Here is a 12,486-nt window from a genome sequence, read left to right as displayed (position 1 = left end):
AAAAAATGAAACAAAACAAACAAACAAACAAACAATCCTACAATGGTACTTGTGGGCACTTTCTAGTCCCGCATTTCTATTTAAGCCTATCGCGCATGGCTAATATGAGTTTGTTGGAAGGGAACTAAGAGCTGGAGACTCAGCTGTAAAACAGACAAAACCTAATCAACCTAATCAAAACTCAAGAAGCCCTTTAGTTCTAAAGAAAAGAGATGAAGTTTTGCAGTTGATTCCCAAAGTAGGAAAGCTAGATGAAAAAAAGGAGCAACTTCATGAACTACAGACTCAGGCCTCTCCTAACTCGTCAAACCCACTGTATTTCATCTGTGCTCAAGACTGGGTAGTATCAATATATTTCCAATTATGTTCTAAGGGAGAGCCATTATCTATTATATCTTAGTTGTTAATCAAGCATTTTCAGGGGAAAGTCTGTCTAAATTGAGGTCTGCATGCACACTGTTCCCCTTCAGTAAAATCTGCTTTGACAAAGGTACTTCTGTTTACTTTTATCTCCTGGAATGCCAGACAGCTATCAGAAATCAAACAGAAGTGTCTCAGTACACTTCTCAGACCTTCTCAACTGAACTGAATAATGGACTTCTTGTAATCGCCCTTTGGTCTTACAGTTCAAACTCTGTTTTGGCCAGGCTGAGTTTTAGTTTAATCCATCTAGATATCTAGAAGGCATCAGGAAATGAAAAAGATTATGATCCCTGGCTTTGAAGATTAAAGAATAAAAATAAAAAAACCAGAAGGATATTTGAATGACAGGAAATGCATGTGTCAGCAAAAAAAAAAAAAAAAAAAAGATAAATAGTACTGATTATAAATATTAGTAGTGTTCCATAACAAGCCATAATACTTATAATACTTTAATATTCTTCTGTGATTTTACTGTTGTTGATTTTTTGTTTGATCTACAAATCTAGGAGAGGACTACAGTGTAGCCTCATCAGATGTTGTCTTACTAGAAGGAGAAACAAGTAAAGCTGTGCCAATTTATATAATTAATGATATTAATCCTGAAGTTGAGGAGTCCTTTTATGTTCAGCTGCTGAATCAAACAACAGGTGGAGCCTTGCTTGGATCTTTGACTAGGGCAGTCATAATTATTGAGGCTTCTGATGACCCATTTGGATCTTTTGGTGAGTCTTGCCCATTTTCCCTCTTCTGTTAACAGTTTTACTACAGATTTGTGATTCTGTGAAGACAAAGAGGAGGTCTGGTTGAAAACAGTACAGGACAAAGTAAAATGAACTTACAGTAAAACATATGATGAAGGGGTAATGGTGCCTTAATATGACAAGATGGAATGAACAGTCAGTTAATATATTGTTGTTGGGTTTTTTTTTCCAATTGAATGGGAAATGGATTTTAAAGTCTTCCAACAGAGATGGGTAGTTTTTAAACTTTAAAAAAACAACAATAGAAGAAAGCCCACCTTATACTAAGTTCTGAATCCCTGCAGTACGTTTAAGCCAAAGTGTACATGTGAATATCTGTTTAAATAGTTTAGTCTGTTTGTTTTACTAAGTATTTAAATAAAGCATGCTGTCATGCTAAAAATTTCCTCACTGGAAATCATACCCAGTATGTGTCTTTGAAGAGCTTAGAAATATCTCACAACTTGAGAAAGGATATGGTGGAATAAACTTTCAGGAAGAGAAGTGAAGGCTTAATTTGCATGCTAATTTTCTTAGTAATGAAAATATTAATACTGAAAGCTCAGCTTTTGATTTAGAGTTGATTAACAAAAATGATTTACCCTAATAATCAAGTGAATGAACACTATATACAAATAAGAATGATATTTTTAAATAAACACAGTGACTAATGTAATAGACCTCTCTGTGCTGGACTTTAGTTTTTGAGATCACAGAATTCACTGTGGAGGAGCCTGAATTTGGATCAGTACCCATAGATCTGCCAGTAATCCGCAATGCTGGGACACTTGGTAATGTGACTGTTCACTGGATTGCTACCATTGATGGACATCTTGCTCATGATGACCTGAAGTTTGCTACAGGCAATATTACTTTTGCCCCTGGAGAAACCTTTCAGATGCTTCTGTTGGAAATCCTAGCTGATGATGTTCCAGAAATAGAAGAAGTAAGTCAAGCAATTAAATTGTTCTTGAACAGTATTTGAGTTTTAAATTATTGAAGAAATATGTGTAATGGAAAACAAATGTTCTGGCAGGGAAGTATAGGATGTTCCTCTTACACTCAGCCTGTGATTATTGTTAGAAATACCACAAATTGTTTAGATGCATTAATTGTTTTTCTTTTTTTTTTTTCTTCTTGAGATTGTCCATGTAGTATTAACTCAGGCCTCCAATGGTGGTGCCATTGGGGTAGATGGCATGGCAAAAATTATAATACCTGCCAATGATAATCCTTATGGCACAGTTTTCTTCCATCAATCCTTATATCAAGTCCAGGAGCCACTTGAAAGAAATTTGCTTGCAAACATAACAGTCAGACGAAGGTTTGTACAATGTTTATTTTATTTTAAATTACATTATTTATTTATTTATTTTTTAATTTCATCATTGCCATAAAGTCAAATTTTATGCTCCTCTCATGTAAAGATTTGCATCAATATTTGCGCTGGTTCTCTGATCTGGCAGCTTAACACATTCTCATTTCGTATACACTATTTCTGAAATAGATTTCTGCTTACTAGGAATTACATGAATTAATTAAATGTAATATACATTGAAATATATAACATAAACTTTTTGTACACAATGCATGTGAAGATTCTTTTTATCCATTTAATCATTAGATTATTTAGGCCTGCTCAGTATCCTGCTACTGTGATTTGAACTGAAGGAAAAAATAAGCCAACACTTGCAGAACTGAAATAAAAAAGGGAAACAAGATTTATCATAGAATCACCAAGGTTGGAAAAGACCTAAAAGATCATCCTGTCCAACCATTCATATCTTACTAATAGCTCCCACTAAACCATGTCCCTCAACAAAACATCCAGTCTTTCCTTGAACACTCCCAGGGTTGGTGACTCCACCACCTCCTTGGGCAGTCCATTCCAGTGCCTGACCACGCTTTCTGAGAAGTAATACTTCCTAATGCCCAGCTTGAATCTCCCCTGCCGTAGCTTGAAACCATTCTCTCTGGTCATATCACTAATGACACAAGAGAAGAGGCTGATGTCAAGCTCGCTACAACCTTCCTTCACAAAGTTACAGAGAGCAATAAGGTCTCCCCTGAGCCTCCTCTTCAGGCTGAACATTCCCAGCTCCTTCATCCTCTCCTCATATGTCCTGTGCTCCAGACCCCTCACCAGCTTTGTTGCCCTCCTTTGAACACATTCCAGGGCCTCAATGTCTTGCTTGCAGTGAGGGGCCCAAAACTGGACGCAGTACTTGAGGTGCAGCCTCACCAGTGCTGAGTACAGGGGAACAATCACCTCCCTACTCCTGTTGGCAACACTGTTTCTGATGCAAGCCAGGTTGCCCTTGGCCTTCTTGGCCACTTGGGCACACTGTCAGCTCATGTTCAGCCGAGCATCAATCAGTACCCTCAGGTCCATTTCCTCTACACAGTCTTCCAGCCACTCCGCCCCAAGCCTGTAGCACTGCCCAGGGTTGTTGCAGACAAAGTGCAGGACACGGCATTTGGTCTTGTTGAACCTCATCCCATTGGCTTCAGCCCAGCTCTCCAGCCCGTCCAGATCCCTCTGTAGGGGCTCACTACCCACAGGCAGATCCACACTCCCAGCCAATTTGATGTCATCTGCAAACTTACTGAGGGTTCACTTGATGCCCTCATCCAGATCATCAATAAAGATCATCATAAAGATTGAAGAGGACAGGCCCCAGCACTGACCTCTGGGGAACACCACTTGTGACCGGTCACCAGCTGGATTTAACTCCATTGACCACCACTTTCTGAGCCTGGCCTTTCAGCCAGCCCCTTACCCAGCCAAGAGTGCACCTGTCCAAGCCATGGGCTGCCAGATTCTGCAGAAGAATACTATGGGAGACAGTGTCAAAGGTTTTGCTGAAGTCTAGGTAGACCACATCAACAGCCTTTCCCTCATCCAGTAGATAGGTCACTAGATCATAGAAGGAAATCAGGTTGGTCGAACAGGACCTGCCCTTCATGAACCCGTGCTGGCTAGGCCTGATTCCCCGGTCATCCCGCACATGCCATCTGTGTATGATCTGTTTACATGGGTAGATAGTGATAGAACAAGGGGGAATGGTTTCATACTGACATAGGGGAGGTTTAGGTTGGATATTAGGAGGAAGTTTTTCACTTAGAGGGTGGTGAAGAACTGGAACAGGTTGCCCAAGGAGGTTGTGGATACCTCATCCCTGGAGGCATTCAAGGACAGGCTGGATGTGGCTGTGGGCAGACAGGTTTGGTGGTTGGCGACCCTGCACATAGCAGGGGGGTTGAATCTAAATGATCATTGTGGTCCTTTCCAACCCAGGCCATTCTACGATTCTAATTCTATGATCTTAAAGGAAAGATGACCAGGCTGGACAGCACTGGCTTTATCTTCATTGCCAGTGAAGAGATCTAGCAAGTCCTAAGAAGAACTAATTCCTAGAAAGAAATGTTTACTATTATGCATTCTTAACAGACTATTACACAAGCTATTAAAAATCAAGCCTGCCATCCACAAAGCAAACAAACAAACAAAAGAAACCTCTGAGTTATGTTGATACAAGTTTCAAAGAAATGCATTTTAATCAATTATTTGAAATTTTTCACCTTTTTTTTTTTTTTTTTTTTTCCCTAACTTGTATTCTTAACACAGAAACAGATTATTAGACAGACTTGGTCAACTAACAAGGCTTTCTTTATTATAATGTCTTTTAGTGAGGGAAGATTTGGTCAGCTGCAGATATTCTACAGCACATCTGAGACTGACATTGTAGCTCTAGCTGTCGAGCAAGGTCAGGATATACTGGTGTATTTTGAGTCTCCTGTGCAAGGAATTCCTGACCAACCATCCAAGACCAGAGTGAATGTTTCAGCAGCAAGTGACCCAGTGTACGTCTGTGCAACTCAGTGCCTAAAAGAACAAGCCTGTTCAGCCTTTACATTTTCCAATGCCTCTGGGATTCCTCTCTGCCTTTGGCTGACATCGGGGATCAGTCCTTTAGCTAACGCTTCAGGATTCTGGACCTACAAGAAAAACTTTACTAGTGCATTCACTCTCTTTAGCACACAAGCCATTGCTGGCAGTGATTACCAACCTGTTACAAGACAATGGGCCATAATGGAGGAAGGGGAAGAATTTGCAAATCTCACAGTTACCATACTGCCTGATGATCTGCCGGAACTGGATGAGAAATTCACCATAACCCTTTTGAAAGTTGAACTAGTGAACATTTCAGCCAGCTTAAAAAATCAACCAACTATAGGACAGCCAAATACTTCCACAGTTATCATACTGATGAATGGAGATGCATTTGGAGTATTTAAGATCTACAGCATAAGTCCCAATGCATCGGAGGAGGGCCTGTATGTTGAAGTAGAGGAACGTCCTCAGGCCAGTGTACAGCTAATGATACACAGAACAGAAGGCAGCCTGGGACAGGTAACAGTGCAATGGCATGTAACTGGTGGAACTGCTACCCCAAACGTGGATTTTATAGGTGTTGGTGAGACTCTGGTGTTTGCTGAAGGTGAGGCAAACTTTTGCATTGGTTTCTCTTCTATGGGACTAACAAACAGCAAAAAGAGCCCAAGTACACAATTCTTTGGAAGTTATTACAAGTAACATCTTATTCTTAGGCTTTATGTCCCTGAATGTGCAGGTCATGTGTGCAAAAGAGAATGGTTATACATTACTTTATAGGATTACCTTGCAGAACGCACACAGTGGCACTGAAAAAAAGTGAAAACCATAAGTATCGAAGTGTTTTGTTAGAGAGATATTGTAATGTGCTGCGTTATAGAGATTTCCTTCACATTACATAAGAAATAATAATGCTAAAGAAAGTTGCAAGCAGCAACTGGAAATGAGAAGCAGATCTGTTTGTTGTTTGTTTGTTTGTTAGCCTTCATTCAGAATGGTGGTAATTTTTCATGGCATCTATTTTGAATTCTGAGATCATATTCATTGCATTATGTAGCAATGTACTTAATAAGCACAAGCAAATCACCAGTAGACTTTACTTATGTATCATCCAATGTGATGCATTTAATGATGTATTTTATATTTTCAAAGTCTGAAACAGATATTTTGAAAACAATTTGTAGGAGTGTGGTAAGGATTGTAGCGTGCTAGCTAGCTTGATAATTCATCTAAAAGCAAAAGATGGTTTCTCTTTTTTCTGCTGGCCATGATACTGAGGCTGGCTTGTTATTACATTAGTGGTTAATGAGTTTAGTCATAACTGCTTTTTAATAGACAATGTAGCAGAAAAAAAATATGTACTTTATAAATTGATAGTCTCCTAACTGTAAATCACAGATGGTTTCTGCATGTGTACAATGTAACAGGATTGTGTTGTAAATTTTTTGGATATATGGAGATTAGAGATTGATAGTGTTCCCTACTTTTTTACTATTATTATTCGTTGATACTACCAATAGCAAGGAACTAACATAATGACAGCCCATTTTAATGCATTCTCTGGCATGGTAAATATATTTAAATGTACATATTTGTGCATATGGTTTATCAGAGAGCTTAGGCACTTGCTAATTTAAAAAGAATGGCTTTTCAAAGAAGGGTAACATTCCTCTCTTCTAAGTTAAATTTTAAATTCAGAAAATATGTAATGCAAATAAAGATTTCTGGACATTTAAAAACAATTCCTATATCGTTGATTTCCATACAGTATGATTATCTAATATGATAATTTTGTTGGACTAAAGTGACTGTTCAAAAGTAGATGAATGAAGATTTGTAATGGCAGTCAGTAAATGTCTAGAAGGGTGAATAGGAATGATTCATACAATTCAGTGTTGTTTTTTTCTCATGACTGTTTCCTCTCAAAATGAAATCATTATCTATTTCCAAAGTGATATCCATGTGCACGTGTTTATATGAATTGTTCTCCTTGTAGGTGAAACAAAAAAGATGGTTGTGTTGACCATTTTAGATGACCCAGAGCCAGAAGATAATGAAAGTATCAAAATCAGCCTTATTCACACTGAAGGAGGGAGTCGGATTCTACCCAGTTTTGACACTGTCACAGTGATTATTCTAGCAAGTGATAATGTCGCAGGAGTTATAAGCTTCCATACAGCCTCAAGATCAGTTATTGGTCGTGAAGGTGAGTCTTTAGTGTTGACCATGCTCAGTTCAACATCGGTTTCCATCTTTGTGCCCTCGGTTGATAACAACTCACAGTGACTGTTTCAGATGTTCACATTGAAAATAATTAATATTAGTTGTGTAATAAATTGCAACTTTAAAGCTTTATTCTCTACTTTTTACAAAGATTTCAAAGACGTTTTCTCTTTTTAATTAAAATGCTTTGAGGGTTAAATGTTAAATGGGCAGAATAACCATAATATTCACTTACTGTACAGGAACCATATCAGTCAATACTGATTAACTCAGAAATTATAAGAAATTATTAACATTTTATGATTCATTTCTAATGCTTATGATATTTGCAAGTTCAGACTCATGTAGGACTTAGAGATAATCATAGGCACTTTTTCTGCTTGCATAACATAAAGTCGCAAGACCATGCAAATGTTAGGATAACATATATTCATAGCCAGGGAATTGTTTTAAAAGACTATGTTTTAGTTCTGACTGGTACATACAGCATTTACTATTTATTGCATTTCACAGACCAATATTGCTATGTTTATGTGTGTTTTTTGGACCATTCACATTCTAAGTTTTTCATCTCTTCCAAGTTCCCTCATATTTTTGTATTTCTTTCCAAATGTGAACTAAAAGTGAAAAAAAGTGAGAAGAAAAAGTTTAGATCTGGGTTTTTCTTTTCATTATTTCATTTAGATGTTTTTTATGACAGCTATGAAACAATATGACTGTCTTTCAGAAAGGTCATTTTAGCTGTGTGATATTTGTTTTTGACTTCTCATTTTTATAACTGTTACGGAGGAAACCCAGTATTGTTGCATTTTTTCCTTTATTCCTAGGAGAACAATTGCAATTCCATATTGTAAGAACTGCTCCAGGACTTGGAAATGTTACAGTTGAGTGGAAGATAGTGGGGCATAATGTAAAACAAAATTTTGAAACCTATTCCGGGATACTTTTTTTTGCTGAGGTAAGTCCATAAGCAATGTTGACATCTACGTGAAAATACCATAATTGTAGCTGGGTGGAGAAAATAATGCAATTTTTTAATAATCTTTGCTTCTTTATCTGATCATTTATTTGCTTTCTTACTCTTGGACTTCCAAGCTAGAGTGAACTTACAGTTCTTGATACTTTTACCTTAACATTTCTTGAAGGTGTTTTTAGAAATACATGTCATATTTACGTTAGTTGTGTTTTATATCTATATAATACACATTTGCATATATATATATGCACAACACACACACATATATATATACACACGCAATAATAACAATTCAATTTAATATTAAATAGGGATCGTTGAATACAACATTATATGTTCATCTGCTGGATGACCATATTCCTGAGGAAAAAGAAGAATACCAAATCATCTTGTACAACGTCAAAACAGAAGGTAGTGCAGAACTATGCCTGGTACATCTTTAAAATACTATTTAAAAATGTAATATTTTCATGTTTATTAATTCATTTTGGAGGTGTAGGACTAAACAAACTGCAACTAGTGCAAAGTATGGAAAGTTCATTAATATTTTATTAAAAGAAGCTTGATTTATGTTTTTTTTTTTTAATTTGTGGGTTTTTTTTTAATCCGGATTTAACTCCACCTATTCAATTCATTGGTCAGTTACTTTCCTTTAACTGAATGCCAGCTTGAGTTTTCTGATACGTGACGCATAGTGTTACCATGAAATACGAAGATATTTTTATCTTTAAAGACAGTTTGGTTGTTTTATCTCACTGATTTGTTTCTGAATTTAATGCAGTAAGAATATTTTATTTTTGCGTAGTGAGAAATGAAGCATGGAACTCCATCCCTTCTGTAATACCCTTTGTCAAACTGAAATTAATGTCCAAACACCAAAAAAATTTGGTATGGTACTGTTGCTCCTCGTTGACTCACTAACATCCTAGAGTCGTGTGACCATTGTAAACAAACAGGATTATCATAATTATTTATCAAGGCACTATTTAGTAATGGGAGTAATTTTGTGATTGGGAGGTAGAACACCTTTTTTAATCTTTTAAGGTTTCCCAGTAAGTCCTGGGAAATTTTTCTTTTTAAAATAGAGCATACTTAGAGAAGTTGTTAGTGCTGTCCTATTAAATTTTCTAATTTCTTAATAAATTGTTGACTCTTTATGCTTGGTATGCATACAATTTCTGATGAGACTGCATGTTCCTATATTTGTTATAAAAAGTAAATATATATGCATATATAGGTCTCACATAATCCATAAGCTTCACTGAGCTTTGTTATTATTTTTGGATGGCTGCTGGCTGTCATTTGAATGTAATATCAATAATGGTAAAAGAAAAAAAAATAATCTTCACACTTTATTCACTGAAGTTTGTTGATTCTCTTGCAGGAGTTTCTCCTACAGGCGCTGCTGCTTTGGATAGTCAAGGATACGAAGCTGTCCTAACAGTAGAAGCTAGTGATGAACCACATGGAGTTCTGAATTTTGCTTCCCCATCCAGGGTAGTTTTAAGTCCAGAGGAAAACAAAACAATTCAGCTCTTTATTAACAGAGAATTTGGATCCCTAGGTCTGTATAATAACTCTAAGAGAAAGGAAGTTTTGTTTTAATAATCATTGGGCAAATAGCAGTCATAATAATGAGGCTGTAATGTTTGGAAAAGGTTTGGATTTCGTTAATAAGTTCATAATGTCAACACTTCTTATTGTGGGCTCAGAAACTAGATATTAGCCAAAACTGTAGCCATAACCCTCATTTATACAGCAAGGAATCTGAAAGCTGTGGCATATGCAAGATATATTACTAAGTTCAGATAGTCATCATTATTTATTTATTATAAAAGACTCTTTTATCCCTTATATGTTATTTCACATAAAGTAGGTTTTATTTTCATACGCCATTTAATCTTTAGGACCATTCTTTTAATGTTTACTACTTGATTTACTCTGACTTTATTCTAAAATTGTTTAACTGTTACATTTAGTAATACTTATGTGTGTCCCCTGATTTTGATTTTTTGTTTAAGTTTAAGTCAATCTGACTGGGAAACAAGGTAGATTTAGTAAGATGTATTTCTGACCACTGTTTTTAGAGCTTTTCATTGGTAAAAGCCACTCCTGAAAGGTATCTTTGGTGCAAAAGCTGGCATTAATAATACATGAGGTGTCTCATTTAGTAGCACTTCAGCAATATTTATATCTGCAGAACTTCAAATGTCTGAATATACTTAGTCCTGTTGACTTTTAAATTTTGTTCCACATGCCAGCAAAGGCCAGATTGAAAGCACATTGATACAGTACGAAAAGCTCAAATGTATTTGGATTAATCTTTTATTCCTTCTGTTTTGCAGTTTGTCTATTTATTTCTTTTGGATGAGGAATTGATTTCTTGTCAATATCGATTCCAGTGAGTATTGTATATGAATTTAATTATTATTTTTTTCTTTCACAAACTTAACAGGTACTATCAATGTTACATATGCCACAGTTACAGGACTGGACTCTGTAAGTAATCAGACAGAACCAACCTTGGCTGAACCTGGAGATGATTATATACCTGCTTCTGGCTCACTGATTTTAGAAGAAGGAGAAACATCAGCTGCCATAAATATTACTATTCTAGAGGTAAGCTCTAACCTTTTTCTTTCTATACTTCAACAAAGGAATAGTTTGGAAACTAAGGCTTAAAGCCTATATATTACTAGAAGCTATGTACTCTATTTCATTGTCATTTAGAAAAATGGTTTCAGTCTTAACATTAAGAACACAGGAGAACACATCAGTCACAGAAAGCAGCTACACCTCTGTATAAATGAAATAAAGCTGTCTCATTAAAGTTTTACTAATTATCTGTTATTATTTGTTACTACCTAAAACAGTGTGCTTTGCTGAATACATGCTTTTACTTTCTTAGTATTTGAGATGTATGCCTCTAACATTGGGCTGAAATTAATTTGCGAGAGTAGTTTAATGCCACTGTAGGATCTTTTCATGAGATACAAAGTCTTACTTCTTAATTGCTTCACAAGAATCAGTTTTACACCCAATAAAATCTTTTTTTTCAGGAAAATAGAATAATAAATGAATTCTGTTGTCAGTGTGATATTTGAGACTTCAAACATGTTGTTTCTTTGTTAGCTTATGTGAGTTTCTTAAAGAAAAATGAAAGGAGCATGTATTGCATTTGTGTTTTGAAGGATGATATACCAGAAGTGCAAGAATTCTTCTTGGTTAATTTAACTTCAGTGGAACTCATCATGAACCACTCAATTTCATCCCCACCGAGGCTGGGTAAGTCATCTTATATAAAACTGTATTTTTTCCTTTTTTATGCCTTATGTGATTTGGGGAAATTATCATTATTTCACTTACTTACCAACTATGCCCAAGATAAAACAGGGTAATCTGAAATGAACATTGTAGAATATAAAATATATTCATTATTATACTCATTTCCTCCATAGGCTATGGGGAAAAAATAAAATAATTTTCATAGAGGAGTTACTAATTATCAGTTGGAAAGCACAATTACCTGAAATGTTTAATGTCAGTGTCTTCATCTGATTTTTATTTACAAAGTACCTAACAAAAATGTAAATAAATAAATAAATAAATAACTTAATTTAGCTATCCTGTTCACTCCTTTGAAAATCTCTTTTAATTCCTCTTTTTACCTTTTAATTTAGGAACCATGTCCTATGGTTTTCTTATTGTTTCAGTGATCTTTATATGTCATTTAATTCCTCATTTTTCTGCTTCTGAGTTCAGTGAATAGTTGTCATTGACTTAAGGACAGTTGGACTATCCTATGATACTGGAGACTATTTATATTCTTTCAAATGTCTTCTTTGACTCTTTTCCTTTCTCTTTGCATGCTTATAGAAGTGACTGAGTTAATTCGTTACAGATTGAAAGGTAACTTTCAAAACTTGTAGCTGTTTTGTAGTTAATGAGCTCTGACTATTTGAGCCTAAAATGTTAAAGGAGTAGGAGGGTAGGAAGTAGGATCAAAGGAAGGTTGGGATGCCAGGCATGGAGTAATAGGTGTAATGTTGATGACAAACTATTAGAGATCCAAGGTGAACAGATCTGCTTTCAAAGTGATAAGACAAAATGTGGGTTAAAAGTCACACAGAAATGCTGGTAATTGCTAGAAAATCCCTCAAGATTTCTACAGCTCATTATTATTTTTGCTGTCGTTGTAGAGCTATCACTCATCTTCATCTCTGCCTTAT

The 12,486-nt window shown here is 35.9% G+C and overlaps 1 protein-coding gene across 10 annotated transcripts in view; it reads left to right on the top strand.

The window, feature by feature from the left end:
• The window catches only part of ADGRV1 (adhesion G protein-coupled receptor V1), a 235,322-nt gene that overhangs the window by 50,982 nt on the left and 171,854 nt on the right, over nucleotides 1–12,486 (top strand). For 8 of the 10 annotated variants that reach the window (XR_014939100.1, XR_014939101.1, XR_014939102.1 and 5 more), the window contains exons 30-40: nucleotides 930–1,145; nucleotides 1,865–2,109; nucleotides 2,306–2,487; nucleotides 4,854–5,665; nucleotides 7,055–7,264; nucleotides 8,109–8,239; nucleotides 8,569–8,668; nucleotides 9,642–9,821; nucleotides 10,713–10,876; nucleotides 11,449–11,542; nucleotides 12,134–12,166. Coding sequence is in view for 4 of the 10 variants with exons in the window: in XM_085527984.1 (XP_085384110.1) it covers nucleotides 930–1,145; nucleotides 1,865–2,109; nucleotides 2,306–2,487; nucleotides 4,854–5,665; nucleotides 7,055–7,264; nucleotides 8,109–8,239; nucleotides 8,569–8,668; nucleotides 9,642–9,821; nucleotides 10,713–10,876; nucleotides 11,449–11,542; nucleotides 12,134–12,166 (2,367 nt within the window). In the remaining 6 variants the exon portion in view is untranslated. The remainder of the gene's footprint in view (nucleotides 1–929; nucleotides 1,146–1,864; nucleotides 2,110–2,305; nucleotides 2,488–4,853; nucleotides 5,666–7,054; nucleotides 7,265–8,108; nucleotides 8,240–8,568; nucleotides 8,669–9,641; nucleotides 9,822–10,712; nucleotides 10,877–11,448; nucleotides 11,543–12,133; nucleotides 12,167–12,486) is intronic. The other 2 variants (XR_014939105.1, XM_085527985.1) reach the window with 1 other exon arrangement.

The sequence above is a fragment of the Coturnix japonica genome, chromosome Z (genome assembly GCF_054131305.1).
Source record: "Coturnix japonica strain WE chromosome Z, WE-NBRP24, whole genome shotgun sequence".
In the NCBI taxonomy this organism is placed as follows: Eukaryota; Metazoa; Chordata; class Aves; order Galliformes; family Phasianidae; genus Coturnix; species Coturnix japonica.
The sequence above is the reverse complement of the archived record's forward strand: the minus strand, read 5'-3'. Positions and strand labels throughout refer to the sequence as shown.